The 19500-nt window shown below is 59.4% G+C and overlaps 1 protein-coding gene across 2 annotated transcripts in view; it reads right to left on the bottom strand.

The window, feature by feature from the left end:
• The window catches only part of DEAF1 (DEAF1 transcription factor), a 52904-nt gene extending 33677 nt beyond the window's left edge, over positions 1 to 19227 (bottom strand). The window contains exons 1-5 of one of the 2 annotated variants that reach the window (XM_029059404.2): positions 18545 to 19227; positions 14263 to 14360; positions 12182 to 12311; positions 7653 to 7799; positions 1238 to 1377 (exon numbers count right to left, since the gene is read on the bottom strand). In XM_029059404.2, the coding sequence (XP_028915237.1) occupies positions 1238 to 1377; positions 7653 to 7799; positions 12182 to 12311; positions 14263 to 14360; positions 18545 to 18821 (792 nt within the window). In that variant the 5' untranslated portion in view covers positions 18822 to 19227. Of the gene's footprint in view, positions 1 to 1237; positions 1378 to 7652; positions 7800 to 12181; positions 12312 to 14262; positions 14361 to 18544 lie in introns of those variants that run through there. The other variant, XM_039911342.1, reaches the window with a different exon arrangement.
• Positions 19228 to 19500: the final 273 nt, after the last annotated feature.

Raw genomic sequence — 19500 nt, 5'->3', positions numbered from 1 at the left:
CTTACGGAAAAGGGGAACGAGCCAGAGGTCTCCAGGACTGGGAAACTGTTAACTCTGCTCAGGATCCCCCTTTTTCACGACGGTATCTGTTACGCGCTTACTACGTGCCAGGTACTGTACTAAGCGCTGGGGTAGACGCCAGATAATCCGGTTGGACACAGTCCCCGTCCCACGGTGGGCTCCCAGTCTTCGTCCCCATCTGACAGACGAGGGGACCGAGGCCCAGAGGCGCGAAGTGACTTGCCTAAGGACGCCCACCAGACGAGTGGCAGAGCCGGGATTAGAACGCAGGTCCTCCGACTCCCAGGCCCCGGGCTCGAGCCGCTAAGCCACGAGGCTCCTCTTGGGTGGAGGGCCTGCCCCCCTAGCTGGAAGCTGGGGATTTGGGGAGCTATGGGCCCGGAGTGGGGAGGGGACAGAAGGGGGGTAGAGGGAATGGGAGGGAATGAGGGGGAAGGGGCTGGGAGAGGAGGGGCGAGCAGGGAATGGGAGGGAAGGAGAGGGGAAGGAATGCGAGGGGAGGGAATGTGAGGGGAGGGAATACGAAGGGAAGGGAGGGGAGGGAATGGGAAGGGATGGGAAGGGAGGAGAGGGAATGGGATGGAATGGGAGAGGAGAGGAAAGGGAAGGGGAGAGAAGGAAATAGGAAAGGAGGGAATAGGAAAAGAGGGGAGAGTACGGTTGGGGAGGGAACGAGGGGAAGGAAAAGGGAGGGAGGAAGGGAGAGGGGAGAAAGGGGAGGGGAAGGAATGGGAAGGGATGGGGATAGGAAGGGAGGGGAGGGAATGAGAGGGGAGAGAAGAGGCAGGAATGAGGGGGAGGGGATGGGATGGAATGGGAGAGGAGAGAAGGAAAGGGAGGGGGAGAGAAGGGAATAGGAAAGGAGGGAATAGGAAAAGAGGGGAGAGCATGGGTGGGGAGGGGGTGAGGGGAAGGAGAGGGGAGGGGAGGAAAAGGGAGGGGAGAAAAGGAGAGAGGAGGAAAGGGGAGGGGAGAAAGGGGGAGAAAGGGGGAGGGAGGAAAGGGGAGAAAAGAGGAAGGGAGGAAAGGGGAGGGGAGGAAAAGGGAGGGGAGAAAAGGAGAGAGGAGGAAAGGGGAGGGAGGAAAGGAGAGAGGAGGAAAGGGGAGGGAGGAAAGGAGAGAGGAGGAAAGGGGAGAAAAGGGGAGGGGAGGAAAGGGGAGGGGAGGAAAGGGGAGAAAGGGGAGGCAAAGGGAGGGGAGGGAGTGGTGCGGTGACCTGAATGAGGCACTGCAGCGGTCTTCCGGCGTAGCGGATGCTCCGTTTCCAGTCTTTGCTGCTGGCTCTGCCGGCCATGGCTTCGAACTCGGTGGGGCTGTACCAGGTCTCGCCCTGCTTGATGCAGCGACCCCGCCCGCCTGAAAGAAGCCACAGGGGCCGGCTCAGGGCCCGGCTCGGGGCCCCGCTCGGGGCCCGTCTGGGCCGGCGCCCCGAGGTTGGGGGGCGAGGGGCCCCGGATCCCGAAGCCCGTTCCCCGCCGTGGCTACTCTGTGGGCGAGGGGAGGCGGGGCCGGGGGGAACGAGCCGGGGGCCCAGGTCGGCCCTCCTCAAGCGCCCGGGACGGCGTCCTGTACCAGGCGGGTGCTCGGCGAATACCGCCGCCCCTTCACATCCCTCCCGTCTCTATCTTTTTTTAAACGGTACGGGTCGAGAACTCATTTCATGCCAGGCGCCGCTTTAAGCGCCGGGGGAGACGGAAGCCAATCGGGTGGGACGCACGGTCCCCGCCCCACAAGGGACTCACAGTCTTCACCCCCATTTTACAGATGAGGGAACTGAGGCCCAGGGAAGCGAAGAATAACAGCGACGGTATCTGTTAAGCGCTCACTCTGTGCCAGGCGCCGTTCCGAGCACTGGGGTAGATACGAGGTCATCAGGTTGCCCCCCCCCGTGGGGCTCCCAGGCTTCATCCCCATTTGACAGATGAGGGAACTGAGGCCCAGAGAAGCGAAGAATAATCATAATAATAATCATGGTATTTAAGCGCTTACTCTGTGCCAAGCACTGTCCTAACCACGGGGGGAGATACGAGGTCATCAGGTTGTCCCCCGTGGGGCTCGGAGACTTCATCCCCATTTGACAGATGAGGGAACTGAGGCCCAGAGAAGCGAAGAATAATAACGATGGTATTTGTTAAGCGCTTACTATGGGCCAAGCCCTGTTCTAAGCCCTGGGGGAGATACGAGGTCAGCAGGTTGTCCCCCGTGGGGCTCCCAGTCTCGCATCCCCCCTTTACTAACAGTCGTGGTGTCGTAGTTTAGTGGACAGGGCCTGGGCCTGGGAATCGATAGGACCGGAGTTCTAATCCCAGCTCCGCCACTTAATAAAGCTGGTATCTGTTAAGCGCTTACTCTGTGCCGAGCACCGTTCTAAGCGCTGGGGGAGATACGGGGTCATCAGGCCGTCCCCCGGGGGGCTCACGGTTGATCCCCATTTTCCAGATGCGGGAACTGAGGCCCAGAGAAGCGAAGCGACTCGCCCACCGTCACGCAGCCGCCGAGTGGCGGAGCCGGGATTCGAACGCACGACCTCTGACTCCCAAGCCCGGCCTCTTTCCACCGAGCCACGCTGCTTCCACTTCACTTCTCTGGGCCTCGGTTCCCTCATCTGTCAAATGGGGATGGAGCCCGGGAGCCTCACGTGGGGCCAACCCGATGACCCCGGATCTCCCCCAGCGCTCAGAACGGTGCTCGGCACAGAGTGAGCGCTTAACGGATACCAACTTTACTATTATTATTCTCTGGGCCTCAGTTCCCTCCTCTGGAAAACGGGGATGAGGACGGTGAGGCCCACGAGGGACAACCCGATCGCCTTGTATCTCCCCCAGCGCTTAGAACGGCGCTCGGCACATAGTAAGCGCTTAACAAGTACCATCATTACTATTATTATCCCCCCCCCGCACCAACCCCAGCCTCTCTCTGCTTTCCAACTTCCTGATAACATTAAAGATGATAAGTGCATCTGCGATGTGACTATTACGTGCCAAACGCTGCCCTAAGCGCTGGGGTAGATACCGGATCATCAGGTCCCACGTAGGGCGCTCAGCCCAGGTCGGAGGGAGACCAGGTACTAAAACCCCGTTTTGCAGATGAGGGAACTGAGGCCCAGAGAAGAAGAAGAAGAATGGTATCTGTTAAGCGCTTACTACGTGCAAAGCACCGTTCTAAGCGCTGGGGGGGGGGATACAAGGTCATCAGGTTGTCCCACGTGGGGCTCGCCGTCTTCATCCCCATTTGACAGGTGAGCTGAGGCCCAGAGAAGTGAAGCCACTTGCCCAAGGTCACGCAGCAGACAGGTGGCAGAGCCGAGATTAATCGATCCTCGGTGTTCACTGAGTGCTCACTGTGCGCGGACACTGTGCTGAGCGCTTGGGAGGGGACAATGGAATTAGCAGACCCTGCCCATGAGCTTAAGCGGCGTGGCTCGGTGGAAAGAGCACGGGCTTCGGAGTCGGAGGTCATGAGTTCGAATCCCGGCTCCGCCGCTTGTCGGCTGGGTGACCGTGGGCGAGTCACTTCGCTTCTCTGGGCCTCAGTTCCCTCATCTGGAAAATGGGGATGAAGACCGGGAGCCCCACGTGGGACGACCCGATTCCCCTGTGTCTACCCCAGCGCTCAGAACAGTGCTCTGCACCTAGTAAGCGCTTAACAAATACCAACATTATTATTAAGGTCTAGGGGGGAACCCAGGTCCTCTGACTCCCAGGCCCAGGCTTGTACATATTTATTATTCTATTTATTTTATTAACGAGGTGCATATATCTATAATTCTATTTATTTAGATCGACGGTATCGATGCCCGTCTATCCGTTTCATTGTCCGTCTCCCTCTTCTAATGATGTCGGTATCTGTTAAGCGCTTACTACGGGCAGAGCACCGTTCTAAGCGCCGGGGGAGATACGGGGTCATCGGGTCGTCCCACCTGAGGCTCACGGGCTCCATCCCCATTTACCGATGAGGTCCCCGAGGCCCGGAGAAGTGAAGTGACTTGCCCACGGTCACACAGCTGACGGGATTCGAACCCACGACCTCTGACTCCCAGCCCCGGGCTCTTTCCACTGAGCCGCGCTGCTTCTCCGACGCTGAGCCCGTTATTGGGCGGGGACGGTCTCTACCTGCTGCCCGGTTGTCCTTTCCAAGCGCTCAGTCCGGCGCTCTGCACACAGGAAGCCCTCGACAGATACGATGGAATGAACACGATCGAGGGAACGATCACAGTCATAACTATGGTACTCGTTAAGCGCTGCCTATGTTCATTCATTCAACAGTATTTATCGAGCGCTCACTCCGTGCAGAGCACCGTACTAAGCGCTTGGAACGAACGAGTCGGCAACGGATAGAGACGGCCCCCGCCGTGTGACGGGCTCGCGGTCCGATCGGGGGAGACGGGCGGACGAGAACGATGGCGATAAATAAGAACGTCTCGTAAAAACGGTGGCGACTCGGTAGAATCGAGGCCGTGTACATCTCACTAACAAAATCAAGAGGGTGGTGAAGACGCAGACGGTCGAGCGGACGAGCACGGTGCCGAGGGGACGGGAAGGGAGAGGGGGAGGAGCGGAGGGAGACGGGGGGAGAAGAGGGTTAAGCGGCGGAGAGGTGAAGGGGGGGAGGTAGAGGGAGGAGAGGGAGAAGGGGAGCTCGGTCTGGGAAGGCCTCTTGGAGGAGGTGAGTCTTTAAGTATGTGCCGAGCACTGTTCTAAATGCTGGGGTGAATGTACGTTAACCGGACGGGACCCGGTCCCTGCCCCACGTGGGGCTCGCGCTCTCAATCCCCATTTCTCACAGGTGAGGGAACCGAGGCCCGGAGCGGTGAAGTGACCGGCTCAAGGTCGCACGGCAGACACGTGGCGGAGCCGGGATCGGAACCCGAGACCCGCCCACGCCCGGGCGCCGGCCACTAGGCCGCTCCGCTCCTCTAGAATCATCTCCCTCTTTCCTCTTCTCCCGCTCCCGTCTGCGTCGCCCCGACTCGCTCCCTCTCTTCATCCCTCCCTCCCGGCCCCGCTCCCGTCCCTCTCTCCTCTCTTATTTATTTATAAAAACGCCCGTCTCGCCCACCTCCGGACGGGGAGCCCGTTGCGGGCCCGGGTCGCGTCCGTCTGCCGTTCTCCCGCTGTCTCCCCAGCCGCTCACTACGGCGCCGTGCGCACGGTAAGCGCCCGGTGAATCCGACCTCGACTCGCCTCTCTCGTTCAACCCCCACGTTTGACTTCTCGGCGGATCCCGCCGGGGGTCTACCTTCGCACCGTCACCGGAATCCACTCTTTCCTCTCCATCGGGGCATTCGGTCGTATTTCCTCGGCGCTGACTCTGTGCGAAGCGCTGTACTAGACACTTGGGAGACTGCACGACCGCGACAGACACGATCCCAACCCACGGAGAGCTCACAGTCCGGAGGGGGGAGACGGACCATTCGTTCATTCGGTCGTATCCACTGAGCGCTTACTGGGTGCAGAGCCCTCATTCGACAGCATTTACCGTGCGCTTACTCCGTGCAGGGCGCTGCGCCGAGCGCTCGGAATGTACGATTCGGCAACAGATAGAGACCATCCCCGCCCAATGACGGGCTCACGGTCTAGAAGGGGGGGAGCAGGCACCGAAACAAGTAGACGGACATCGATAGCATCAGTATAAATAGAAGTATGGCTACCTATGCGCCGTTAATATAATGATAATAATGGTGGTATCCGTTAAGCGCTTACTATGTGCAAAGCACTGTTCTAAGCGCCGGGGGGGATACAGAGGCGATCAGGCTGTCCCACGTTTTTAATCCCCGTTTGACAGGTGAGGTAACCGCGGCCCAGAGAAGTGACTTGCCCACAGTCACACGGCTGGCAAGCGGCGGGGCTGGGATTCGAACCCACGACCTCTGCCTCCCAAGCCGGGGCTCTTGCCGCTCAGCCACGCTGCTTCTCTATGGAATTATAAATATGAACGTGTATACGCGTAAATGCTGCGCGGGGTGGGTAGAGAGTCGGGGCGACGGGGGGAGCGGAGGAAAAGAGGGGCTTAGGCTGGGAAGGCCTCCTGGAGGAGGTGAGCCTTGGGGGTGGGTGAAGGGAGCGAGTTCGAGCGACGCGGAAGGGAGTGGGAGAAGAGGAGGGCGCAATCAGGGAAGGCTTCTTGGAGGAGATGGGCCCGCGATAAGGCTTTGAAGCGGGGGAGAGCCATCATCTCTCCATCCAAACTGTGACCACGGAAACCCGAGTCCTCTCCCGCTCCGAGGGTTGCCTCGGCCCCCTCGCCGCCCTCCCCGCCTCCTGTCTCTCCTCACTCCGCCGCCCGGATCATTTCTCTTCAGAAACGTTCAGTCCATTCATTCGATCGTATTTATCGAGCGCTTTCTGGGTGCCGGGCCCTGTCCTGAGTGCTTAATAATGACGTCGGCATCCGTTAAGCGCCTACTATGCGCAGAGCACCATTCTAAGCGCTGGGGGAGATCCGGGGTCATCGGGTCGTCCCACGGGAGGCTCCCGGTTAATCGCCGTTTTCCGGATGAGGTCCCTGAGGCCCAGAGAAGTGAAGTGACTCGCCCACGGTCACACGGCTGACAAGTGGCAGAGCCGGGAGTCGAACCCGTGACCTCTGACTCCGAGGCCCAAGCTCTTTCCGCTGATCGGTCTGGACGCGGTCCCCGTCCCCCGTGGGGCTCCCGGTCTTCTTCCCCGTTTTACGGGTGAGGGGACCGAGGCCCGGCGAAGCCAAGCGACCCCCGCCTGAGGTCGCGCGGAAGACCGAGGGGCGACGCAGGATTAGAACTCCAGCCCTCTAACGCCAAGCGACTCGCTGCGCCTCGATCTCGCCGCCGACCCCCCGGCCCGCGTCCCGCCTCTGGCCTGGGGCGCCCTCCCTCCTCGTATCCCACAGGCCGTGACCCCCCCCCCACCCCCGGCTTCAAAACCTTCCCGAAGGCCCGTCTCCTCCGAGAAGCCTTCCCTAATCCCCCTTTCCTCTCCTCCCACGCCCTGCTGCGTCACCCTTTGAGACTGCAGCGGGGCTCAGCGGAAAGAGCCCGGGCTCGGGAGGCGGAGGTCACGGGTTCGGATCCCGGCTCCGCCACTTGGCCGCTGGGTGACTGTGGGCGAGTCACTTCACTTCTCTGGGCCTCAGTCACCTCCTCCGCCAAATGGGGATGAAGACTGGGAGCCTCACGTGGGACGACCTGATTCCCCTGTGTCTCCCCCAGTGCTTAGAACAGTGCTCTGCACATAGTGAGCGCTTAACAAATGCCAACATTACCGTTATTATCATCTGTAAAACGGGGGTGAAGACTGGGAGCCTCCCGGGGGACAACCTGATGACCCTGGATCGCCCCCAGGGCTTAGAACAGTGCTCCGCACATAGGAAGCGCTTAACGAATACCAACAGCGTCCTCGTCGTCGTTCCGTTCCGTTGTCCCCCTTCCGGACGGCGAGCCCGTCGCCGGGCGGGGCCGGTCTCTATCCGCTGCCGGACGGTCCTTTCCAAGCGCTCAGTCCAGTGCTCCGCACACAGTAAGCGCTCCGTAAATACGACCGGACGGATGGACCGCACGGCGCCCGGCACACGGGGAGCGCTTAATACCTACCACAATTCTTGGGGGAGAGGACGGAGGACAGAGGTTCGGGTTGGCCGAGGGCCCGGGCGGGTACCTGAGCCGAGCCGGTTCTTGTAGAGCGTCCCGCTGATGTTACGGCATCGCACGGGAAGCTCGTTGTCGTAGACCGAGGGGTCCCAGTTGTACTTGGTCGTTCCTTTCTCTTGGCCGGGAGCTAAGGGAGGTGGGGGAGACTGAGGGCCTTCGGACAGAGAACACATCTTTCAAAAGACGAAACCGATCCACCGGCCAAAAAAAAAAATCCCCACCGGAGAGCGGCGGTCGACCCCGCCGCACGCTTACCGACTCCCCGGACCGGACACGCCGAGCGAATTTCCACCCCCGCCGCCCACGGAGACGAGGACCGGCCGTGATAACGATGAAAGTAAGAACGATAACAACGTTGGTCTTCGTTAAGCGCTTACTATGTGCAGAGCGCCGTTCTAAGCGCTGGGGGAGACCCGGGGGAATCAGGTTGTCCCACGTGGGGCTCACGGTCTTCATCCCCATTTTCCAGATGAGGGAAGTGAGGCCCAGAGACGTGAAGTGACTCGCCCACAGTCACCCAGCTGCCGAGCGGCGGAGCCGGGATCCGAACCCGTGACCTCTGCCTCCCGAGCCCGGGCTCTTTCCACCGAGCCGCGCTGCTTCTCAAAAGTGCTACGCGTTAGGCACTGGACCGAGCGTCGGGGTGGGGACGAGCAATACGGGGTCGGGCACGGTCCCGTCCCCCGTGGGGCTCACGGCCTCCGTCCCCATGTGGCAGGGGGGCGAACCGAGGCCCAGAGACGCGACGTGACTTGCCCAAGGCCACCCGGCAGTCAGGCGGCAGAACCGGGATCGGAACCCACGACCCTCTGACTGCCTCTATCCGTTCCGCCGGGCCGCTTCTCGTGTTTAACGATCGGGGTGCTTGTTAAGCGCTTACCGTGCGCTAAACGCCTTACTGAACTGCGGGGTAGAGACGGGACGATCGGGTCCCGCTTGGGGCTCACGGAATAAATCGTAACGTCGGTATCTGTTCGGCGCTTACTATGCGCGGGGCGCCGTTCTAGGCGCTGGGGGAGAGACAGGGTCATCGCGTTGGCCCACGGGAGGCTCCCGGTCTCCATCCCCATTTGACAGATGAGGTCACTGAGGCCCAGAGAAGGGAAGTGACTCGCCCGCAGTCACCCGGCTGACGGGTGGCAGAGCCGGCATTCGAACCCGTGACCTCTAATAGAAAACAGATATGGAAACTCCATTTTGCGGAAGAGGTCCGGGGAAGCAAAGTGACTTGTCCAAGGTCACGCATCGGGCGCGTGACCGAATTAGAACCCAGGCCCGGGCTCCTTCCAAGAGGCCCCGATGCTCTTCCCTCCAGCTGGGAGTCTTCAACTCCCTCGGTCTGAGGGACTTCTCGTTTGTACTCTATTAACCAGCCAATAGCAGCGGGGCTCAGTGGCAGAGCCCGGGCTTGGGAGTCAGAGGTCATGGGTTCGAATCCCGCCTCTGCCACTCGGCAGCCGGGTGACCGTGGGCGAGTCACTTCGCTTCTCTGGGCCTCAGTTCCCTCATCTGTAAAATGGGGATGAAGACAGTGAGCCTCACGTGGGACGACCCGATGACCCTGTATCTCCCCCAGCGCTTAGAACGGTGCTGTGCACCTAGTAAGCGCTTAACAAATACCAACATTATTATTATTTACTGAGCAATTATCATGTGCAGAGCACTGTGTTAAGCACTTGGGAGCAAGAAGCGGACAGAGCCCGGGCCTGGGAGTCGGAAGGACCGGGATTCTCATCCCCGCTCCCCCACCCGCCTGCTGGGCGACCTCGGACAGGTCACTTCGCTTCTCTGTGCCTCAGTTCCCTCAGCTGTAAAATGGGGGTGAAGACCGTGAGCCCCACGTGGGGCGACCTGATGACCCCGTTTCTACCCCAGCGCTTAGAACAGTGCTCGGCACACAGAAAGCGCTTAACAAACACCACCGTTATTATTAGAGAAGCAGCGTGGCTCAGTGGCAAGAGCCCGGGCTTGGGAGTCAGAGGTCGTGGGTTCGAATCCCGGCCCCGCCCCTCGTCAGCTGTGTGACTTTGGGCAGGTCACTTCGCTTCTCCGGGCCTCACTTCCCCCATCTGGAAAAGGGGGGTGAAGATCGGGAGTACCACGTGGGACAACCTGATGACCTTGGATCTCTCCCAGCGCTTAGAACAGCGCTTGGCCCATAGTAAGCGAATAACAGAAACCATCATTATTATTATTATTATTATTACCAGTGGTTGGCACATAGTAAGTGCTTAACAGATACCACGATATTATTATCATTATTCCTAGAGTTGATGATCCCTGCCCCCAGGAGCTTCGGTCTAGAGGGGGAAGCAGACGTTTAAATAAATTCGTTGGGGGAAATGGCAGAGCGGGATTGACCGGCTGAGGGCAATAATAACAATAATAATAATTATGGTATTTAATAATGATGTTGGTATTTGTTAAGCGCTTACTATGTGCCGAGCACTGTTCTAAGCGCTGGGGTAGACATAGGGGAATCAGGTTGTCCCACGTGGGGCTCACGGTTTTCATCCCCATTTTACAGATGAGGGAACTGAGGCCCAGAGAGGTTAAGTGACTTGCCCACAGTCACACGGCCGACAAGTGGCAGAGCCGGGATTCGAACTCATGAGCCCTGACTCCAAAGCCCGTGCTCCTTCCACTGAGCCACGCTGCTTCTCCATTTGTTAAGCGCTTACTATGTGCCAAGCACTGTTCTAAGCGCTGGGGGAGATACAGGGGAATCAGATTGTCCCATGTGGGGCTCACATTTTTTAATCCCCATTTTTACAGATGAGGTCACTGAGGCGCAGAGAAATGAAGCCGATTGCCCAAGGTCCCACCGCAGACAAGTGACGTTCTTCCCCTCGACTCCATTTACTGCCATCGTTCTCGTCCGCCCGTCTCCCCCGATCATTCATTCAATAGTATTTATTGAGCGCTTACTATGTGCAGAGCACTGTACTAAGCGCTTGGGATGAACAAGTCGGCAACAGATAGAGACGGTCCCCGCCGTTTGACGGGCTTACGGTCTGATCGGGGGAGACGGACGGACGAGAACGATGGCACTAAACAGCGTCGAGGGGAAGAACGTCTCGTAAAAACCGATGGCGACTAAATAGAATCGAGGCGATGTACGATTCATTAACAAAATAAATAGGGTAACGAAAATATATACAGTCGAGCGGACGAGTACGGTGCCGCGGGGATGGGAAGGGAGAGGTGGAGGAGCGGAGGGAAAAGGGGAAAATGAGGCTTTAGCTGCGGAGAGGTCAAGGGGGGATGGCAGAGGGAGTAGAGGGGGAAGAGGAGCTCAGTCTGGGAACGCCTCTTGGAGGAGGTGATTTTTAAGTAAGGTAGGTGATGCCCGTCAAACGGCAGGGCCCGTCTCTATCTGTCGCCGACTCGTCCAACCCAAGCGCTTAGTACAGTGCTCTGCACAGAGTAAGCGCTCGATAAATACTACTGAATGAATGAACGCGCGGCGGAGCCGGGATTCGAACCCACGACCTCCGACTCCCAAGCCCGGGCTCCTTCCCCTGAGCCACGCTGCTTCTCGTACTAAGGATATGGAAACGGGGGTGGGGAATCCAAGGCCTTCAGGGACACAAACCCAAGGAAGGGCCCAGGCAACGCGGAGGGCCGGGTTTACACCGTCCTCGCCCAAAAGTCTCTCTTTACTGCTGCCCTGCGCCTCCCAAGCGCTGACCACAGTGCTCTGCACACGGTGAGCGCTCAATACAATAATGTTGGTATTTGTTAAGCGCTTACCATGGGCCGAGCACTGTTCTAAGCGCTGGGGTAGACACAGGGGAATCGGGTCGTCCCACGTGGGGCTCACGGTCTTCATCCCCATTTTCCAGATGAGGTCACTGAGGCCCAGAGAAGTGAAGTGACTTGCCCACAGTCACGCAGTTAAGTGGCGCGGCTCAGTGGAAAAAGCCTGGGCTTCGGAGTCAGAGGTCATGGGTTCGACTCCCGGCTCTGCCACTTGTCAGCTGGGTGACTTTGGGCGAGTCACTTCTCTGTGCCTCAGTTACCTCATCTGTAAAATGGGGATTAAGACCGTGGGCCCCACATGGGACGACCTGATTCCCCTGTGTCTACCCCAGCGCTTAGAACAGTGCTCGGCACATAGTAAGCGCTTAACAAATACCAACATTATTATTATTATTATTAAGTGGCAGAGCTGGGATTCGAACTCATGACCTCTGACTCCAACGCCAGTGCTCTTTCCACTGAGCCACGCTGCTTCTCATAATATACGACCGAACCGAACGCAAGCGCTCGGCAGAGCGCTCTGCACCCGCGAAGCCCCCCCCCCCCGCCAAGTCCCGCCGGGCGATCCGCGGGGGGAACGAGGGGTGAGTCGGGGCCTTTCGTTCCGCTTCGCCGCCCCCTCGGAATCCCAGTCCCGCACGGGGAGCCCGAGCGGGAACGCCGCCGAGAGGAAGCGCGCCGAAAGGAGAGACCGAAGGCGAGGAAAGGAAAAACCAGAAGGGGGACGTACTTGCCCAGTGGCCCTAGAGGGGTCGGCCGGCGAGGGAACGGTACCTGGGGTGAGGGGGGTGGTCGGGGCCTTGAGGCCCGTGGTTTCGACGATGCTCCCGTCCGTGTGGACCACGATGAGCGTGGCTTTCTCCGTGTTCAAGCTCTCCCCGATCTGCAGGGCCGTCCTCCCCGACTGCCGGAGGAACAAGGTTGGACTTTTCAGCCCCGCCCCCCGGCCCCCCTCCCCTCCCCACGGCGCTTAGAACGCTGCTTCGCACGCAGGAAGCGCGTAACGGATGCCATCGGTACTGGGCCTGAGCCGGGATTCGCACCCACGATCCGTGACTCCCGGGCCCGGGCCCTATCCACCGCGCCACGCTCCGAGCGCTTAGTCCAGCGTTCTGCACGTTACGTGCTGAGAAGCGGCGAGGCTCAGTTGGAAAGAGCCCGGGCTTGGGAGTCAGAGGTCGTGGGTTCCAATCCCGACTCCGCCGCTTGGCAGCTGGGTGACTGTGGGCGAGTCACTTCACTGGGCCTCAGTTCCTTCATCTGGAAAATGGGGATGAAGACCGTGAGCCCCCCGTGGGACGACCTGATGACCCCGTATCTCCCCCAGCGCTTAGAACGGTGCTCGGCACCTAGTAAGCGCTTAACCGATAGCAACGTTATGATTATTAACACTGCTTTGCACATAGCAGGCGCTTAAAAAATACCATCATCATCAATAAATACGATTGACTGAATAACCGCTCAGGTGTTGAGGGGCTGGGGTGATTATCGAGTGCTCAGAGAGCACAGCCCCACAGGTAACGCCCCACCCTCGCCTCCCCCGAACTCTCCTCCGGATCCGTCATTAATTAAGGATCCGGATCCTCTCCCAAACGTTTAGTCCGGTGCTCTGCACACAGTAAGCGCTCAATAAATACCACCGATCGACTGACTTGAGGGTGAGTAGGGGAAATAGGGGCCTAGTCGGGAAAGGCCTCTCGGAAGAGAGGTGATTCTTTCGGTAATAATAGTAGTTTTTCGTTCATTCATTCAATCGGATTTACTGAGCGCTTACTGTGTGCAGAGCACTGTGCTAAGCGCTCGGGAAGTACAATTCGGCAACAGAGACAATCCCTGCCCACAACGGGCTCACAGAAGGGGGGAGTCAGGCATTTAAGTATCGGGTATTTCAGCGCTTCCTGTGTGCAGAGCACTGGACTAAGCGTTGGGAGAGAATACCCAGGTGGGAATTAATAATAATAATAATAATAATAATAATGTTGGTATTTGTTAAGCGCTTACTGTGCAGAGCACTGTTCTAAGCACTGTAGATAGGGGTCATCAGGTTGTCCCACGTGGGGCTCACAGTCTTAACTCCCATTTTCCAGACGAGGGAACCGAGGCCCAGAGGAGTGACGTGACTTGCCCAAAGTCACACAGCAGACAAGTGGCGGGGCCGGGATTAGTAATGATAATAATAATAATGTTGGTATTTGTTAAGCGCTTACTGTGTGCAGAGCACTGTTCTAAGCGCTGGAGTGGATACAGGGTCATCAGATTGTCCCACGTGAGGCTCACCGTCTTCATCCCCATTTTACAGATGAGGGAACTGAGGCACAGAAAGTGAGGTGACTTGCCCACAGTCACCCAGCTGACAAGTAGCAGAGCCGGGATTCGAACTCCTGGCCTCTGACTCCCAAGCCCGGGCTCTTTCCACTGAGCCACGCTGCTTTTCCATGACTGCCAAGGTAGGAATCAATCAGGGAATCGGAAACAGCTTGGCCCAGAGGATAGAGCCCGGGCCCAGGAGTCAGGAGGACCTGGGTTCGAATCCCGGCTCTGCCACCTGTCTGTCGTGTGACCTTCGGCAAATCCCTTTACTTCCCTGGGCCTCGGTTCCCTCATCTGTAAAATGGGGATTAAGACCGGGAGCCCCACGGTGAAACGGGGATCATGCCCCACCCGATTAGTCTGTATCCACCCCAGCGCTCAGTACAGAGTCAGGCACACAGAAGCGCTTAGCAAATACCACAGTCATTCTTCTTATACTTCTTGGAGGGCTGTGGAGGTGGGTGGAGCGGTGGTCAGGGGGACATCGTGGGGGAGGAAGTCCGTTCCGTTCGAACGGCCCGCGGGCCGGTGGAAGGGGAGCTTACCAGGACGTGTCCCGAGATGGACGCCGCGTTGGCCACCGACGTCGTGAAAACGTTGTCTGCGGAGGCGCCCACGTTGGCTACGGTTACCGTGGTCACTTCTGTAACACAGCACAGACCGGGCCTTAGGGCTTTGATCCGGCGCGGCCCCGTTCAAATCACATTAATAATAATAATGTTGGTATTTATTAAGGGCTGACTATGTGCAGAGCACTGCTCTAAGCACTGAGGTAACCAGGTTGTCCCACATGAGGCTCACAGTTAACCCCCATTTTCCAGATGAGGTGACTGAGGCACAGAGAAGTGACTTGCCCCCAGTCACCCAGCTGCCAAGTGGCAGAGCCGGGATTCGAACCCATGACCTCTGACTCCCAAGCCCGGGCTCTTTCCACTGAGCCACGCTGCTCCTCTGACACCTCTAACTGCTGAGGTAGGTACAAGGTAATCGGGTTGTCCCATGTGGGGCTCTCAGTCTTAACCCCCATTTTCCAGATGAGGTCACTGAGGCCCAGAGGAGTGGCGTGACTTGCCCAAAGTCACACAGCCAGACATTAGAGAAATGCTCCTGAAAATCTGCAAAAATATTTCCGGGATGCTCCCTGTTGCCTTGAGGAAGACAACATTTTCCCTCAACGGGCGTAATAAGAATGATAATAATCATATTAAGTGCTGGGGTAATTACAGGATAATCAGGAAGGATAAAATTGGTTTTTTCTCCCTATATGGAGACTATGTACAAGGGCGAGGGACTTAATCCCCATTTTCCTCTAGATCATAAAGCTCAGTGTGTCTGTTATACTGTTCTCTTCCAAACCCTTAATGTAGTACTCTGCAGAGGGTAAGTGATCAATAAATACCACTGATTGATTAGATGAGGAAACTGAGGCCCAGAGAAGTGAAGTCACTTGCCCGCAGTCCCTTTGGAGAGGACGGTGTGGGGATAGACTGAGGGGGAGGACGCACTGGAGGGGAGACTGAGGCGGGCCCCGAAGGGCACACTGACAGTGACAGTGTGGCGACCCCCTAAGGGACACCCTGATGGGTGACACCCTTAGGGGAGGACATGGTGGCAACAGCCTGGGGGACGGACGGACACCTTGAGGGGAGAACCCGGTGGTGACACCCTGAAAGGAGGACACTGTGATGACAACCTGAGGGGGGACACCCCGAGGGGAGGACACTGTGGCGACAACCTGAGAGGGGATAACCTGAGGAGAGGACACTGTGGTGACAGTCTGAGGGAGGACACTGGTAACAGTCAGAGGTGGGACACCCTGAGGAGAGGACACTGTGGTGACAGCCTGAGGGGGAACACCCTGAGGGGAGGACACTCTGAAAGAAGGACATTGTGGCGACAGCCTGAGGGAGGACACTGGCAACAGTCGGAGGTGGGACACCCTAGGGGAGGACTCTGCGGTGAGAGCCTGAGGGAGGTCATTGTGGAGACAGCCCGAGGGGAGACACTCTGAAGGGGAGGACACTGTGGTGACAGTCTGAGGGGAGACACCCTGAGGGGAGGATACTGTGTGACAGACTGAGGGGGGACATTGTGGTGACAGCCTGAGGGGATGACCCTGGGGTGACAGCCTGAGGGGAGGCACTCTGAGGGGAGGACACTGTGTGGCAGCCTGAGGGGAGACACCCTGAGGGGAGGACGCAGTGGCGACAACCTGAGGGAAGACATGCTAAGGGGAGGACACTGGGATGACAGCCTGAGCGGAAACACTGTGGTGACAGCCTGAGGGGGGACACCCTGAGGGGAGGACACTGTGTGACAGGCTGAGGGAGGACTCTGTGATGACAGCCCGAGGGGAGACACCTTGAGGGAGAACTCTGGTGACAGCCTGAAGGGAGACATCCTGAGGGGAGGACCCTGTGGTAACAGCCTGAGGGGAGACACTGTGATGACAGCCTGAAGGAGGATACTGTGATGACAACCTAAGGGGAGACACCCTGAGGGGAGAACACTGTGGTGACAGCCTGAGGGGAGGACACTGAAGTGACAACCTGAGGGAGGACACTGTGGTGACAACCTGAGGGGAGACACCCCAAGGGGAGGACAATGTAAGACAGCTTGATGGAGGCCCCTGTGGTAACAACCTGAGGAGAGTGGTGACAACCTGAGGGGAGGATGTTGTGTGACAGCCTGAGGACCCTGTGGTGACCGCCTGAGGGGAGACACCCCGAGAGGAGGATATTGTGTGACAGCCTGAGGGGAGACACCCCGAGGGGAGGATATTGTGTGACAGCCTGAGAGGAGATACCCCGAGGGGAGGATATTTTGTGACAGCTTGAGGGAGGACACAGTGGCAACAGCTTGAGGGAGGACACCCTGAGGGGAGGACAAACAGCCTGAGGGAGAACACTGTGGTGACAGCCTGAGAGGGGGACACCCTGAGGGGAGGACACTGTGTGACCGTCTGAGGGAGGACACAATGGCGACAGCTTGAGGGAGGAAACACTGACGGAGAATACCGTGGTGACAGCCTGAGGGGAGGACACTGTGGTGACAACCTGAGGGGAGACACCCTGAGGGGAGGACACTGTGTGACAGCCTGAGAGAGGACACTGTGGTAACAACCTGAGGGAGGACGCCCCGAGGAGAGGACCCTGTGGTGACAGCCTGAGGGGAAACACTGTGGTGACAGTCTGACGGAGGACCCTGTGGTGACAACCTGAGGGGGGCCACGGTGAGAGGAGGACGCTGGGGTGCCAGGCTGAGGGGAGACATCGTGAGGGGAGGACACTGTGGTGACAGGCTGAGGGGAGGACACTGTGATAATGTTGGTATTTGTTAAGCGCTTACTATGTAGAAGCAGCGTGGCTCACTGGAAAGAGCACGGGCTTTGGAGTCAGAGGTCATGGGTTCGAACCCCGGCTCTACCACTTGTCAGCTGTGTGACTTTGGGCAAGTCACTTAACTTCTCTGTGCCTCAGTTACCTCATCTGTAAAATGGGGATTAAGACTGTGAGCCCCACGTGGGACAACCTGATTCCCCTGTGTCTCCCCCAGCGCTTAGAACAGTGCTCGGCACGTAGTAAGCGCTTAACAAATACCAACATTATTATGTGCCAAGCACTGTTCTAAGCACTGGGGGAGACACAGGGGAATCAGGTCGTCCCACGTGGGGCTCACCGTCTTCATCCCCATTTTACAGATGAGGTAACTGAGGCACCGAGAAGTTAAGTGACTTGCCCAAAGTCACACAGCTGACCCTGTGATGCCAGGCGGAGGGGGGGGGGCACTAGAGAAGCAGCGTGGCTCGGTGGAAAGAGCCCGGGCTTGGGAGTCAGAGGTCGTGGGTTCGAATCCAGGCTCTGCCGCTAGTCAGCTGGGTGACCTTGAGCAAGTCACTTCACTTCTCTGTGCCTCAGTTCCCTCATCTGTCAAACGGGGATGAAGACTGTGAGCCCCATGTGGGACAACCTGATGACCCAGTATCTCCCCCAGCGCTTAGAACGGTGCTCTGCACATAGTAAGCGCTTAACAAATACCACAATTTATTTTAACCTGAGGGGAGACACCCTGAGGGGAGGACATTGTGTGACAGCCTGAGGGGAGGACACTGTGTGTCAGCCTGAGGGGGGACACTGGGGTGACAACCTGAGGGGAGACACCCTGAGGGGAGGACACTGGGACAGCCTGAGGGGGGACACTGGGGTGACAACCTGAGGGGAGGCAGCCTGAGGGAGGGCACTCTGAGGGAGGACACTGTGGTGACAAGCTGGGGGGAGACACGGTGAAAGGAGGACACTGTGGTGACAAGCCGGGGGGGGCAGTGGGGTGACAACCTGAGGGGAGGACACTGTGTGACAGCCTGAGGGAGTACACTCTGATGACAACCTGAGGGGAGGACACTGTATGACAGCCTGATTAGACCGTAAGCCCGTCAAACGGCAGGGACCGTCTCTATCTGTTGCCCACTTGTTCATTCCAAGCGCTTAGTACAGTGCTCTGCACATAGTAAGCGCTCAATAAATACTATTGAATATGACAGGCTGAGGGGGGCCCCGGGGTGACAGGCTGAGGGGGGGACACTGTGTGACAGGCTGAGGGAGGCACCGGGGTGACAGGCTGAGAGGAGGACATTGTGTGACAGGCGGAGGGGGGCACCGGGGTGACAGGCTGAGGGGAGGACATTGTGTGACAGGCTGAGGGAGGCCACTGGGATGTCAGGCTAGGGGAGGCCACCGTAGTGTCAGGCCGAGGGCGGTCCCGAGGGGAGCAGGCGGCCTCTTCCGCGGGTGCCGTCGGCCGGCGGGGCTGGGCCGGGCCCGCACTTGCCTGCGAAGGCGGCGGCGGCGGCGGCGGCGGCGGCCTCGTCCGGGCCGGGCAGGGCCTCGGCGCTCATGTCCATGTGTCCGGGCTCCGCCGCCATCACCGCCACGGCCGTCACCCGCGGGTCGGCCTCCTCCGCCTCGTCGTCGTCGTCGTCGTCGTCGTCCTCGGCCAGGACCGGCTCCTCCTCCGCCGCCGCCGCCGCCGCCACGGCCGCCGCCGCCGCCACGGCCGCCGCCTCGGCCAAGCCCAGCTGCTTGGCCGCCGAGTCCGAGTCCTCCATGCGGACTCCCCCTGCCACACCCCCGCGCCCCGAACCCGGCCCGAACCCGGCCGAACCAAACCCGACTGCGGCCCGAGCCCGCCCGAACCCAGCCCGAACCCGCCCGAAGCCGAGCCCGCCCGCAGCCGAGCCCGCCCGAAGGGCTCGGCCGAAACCGAGCCCCAGTTCGCCCGACCCGAGCCGCCTCCGAGCCCGCCCGAACGCCGAGCCGAGCCGGGCCCGAGGCCTCCCGAAAGGCTCGGCCGAAACCGAGCCCGAGTTCGCCCGACCCGAGCCGCCTCCGAGCCCGCCCGAACGCCGAGCCGAGCCGGGCCCGAGGCCTCCCGAAAGGCTCGGCCGAAACCGAGCCCCCGTTCGCCCGACCCGAGCCGCCTCCGAGCCCGGCCGAACGCCGAGCCGAGCCCGCCGCCCGAGCCGGGCCCGAGGCCGCCCGAAGGGATCGGCCGAAAGCCTTCCGGGCCGAGGCCTCCCGAAGGGGTGGGCCGAAGCGGTGGCCGAACTCGCGCGACCCGAGCCGGGGCCGAAGCTTCCCGACGGGGGGGAGGGGGGAATGGGGGGAGCAGCCGAACCCGGCCCGAGTCCTTCCGAATTGGCGCCAAACCAACCCGAAGGCGGCCGAACGGCGCCGCTCGACGCGGGTGGGACGTGTCCCGCCCCGCCTCCTCGCCGTGGACCGGGC

This window comes from Ornithorhynchus anatinus, chromosome 3 (assembly GCF_004115215.2).
Source record: "Ornithorhynchus anatinus isolate Pmale09 chromosome 3, mOrnAna1.pri.v4, whole genome shotgun sequence".
Lineage (NCBI taxonomy): Eukaryota > Metazoa > Chordata > Mammalia > Monotremata > Ornithorhynchidae > Ornithorhynchus > Ornithorhynchus anatinus.
Note: the sequence above shows the minus strand (reverse complement) of the source record. Positions and strands in the feature narration are given on the sequence as shown.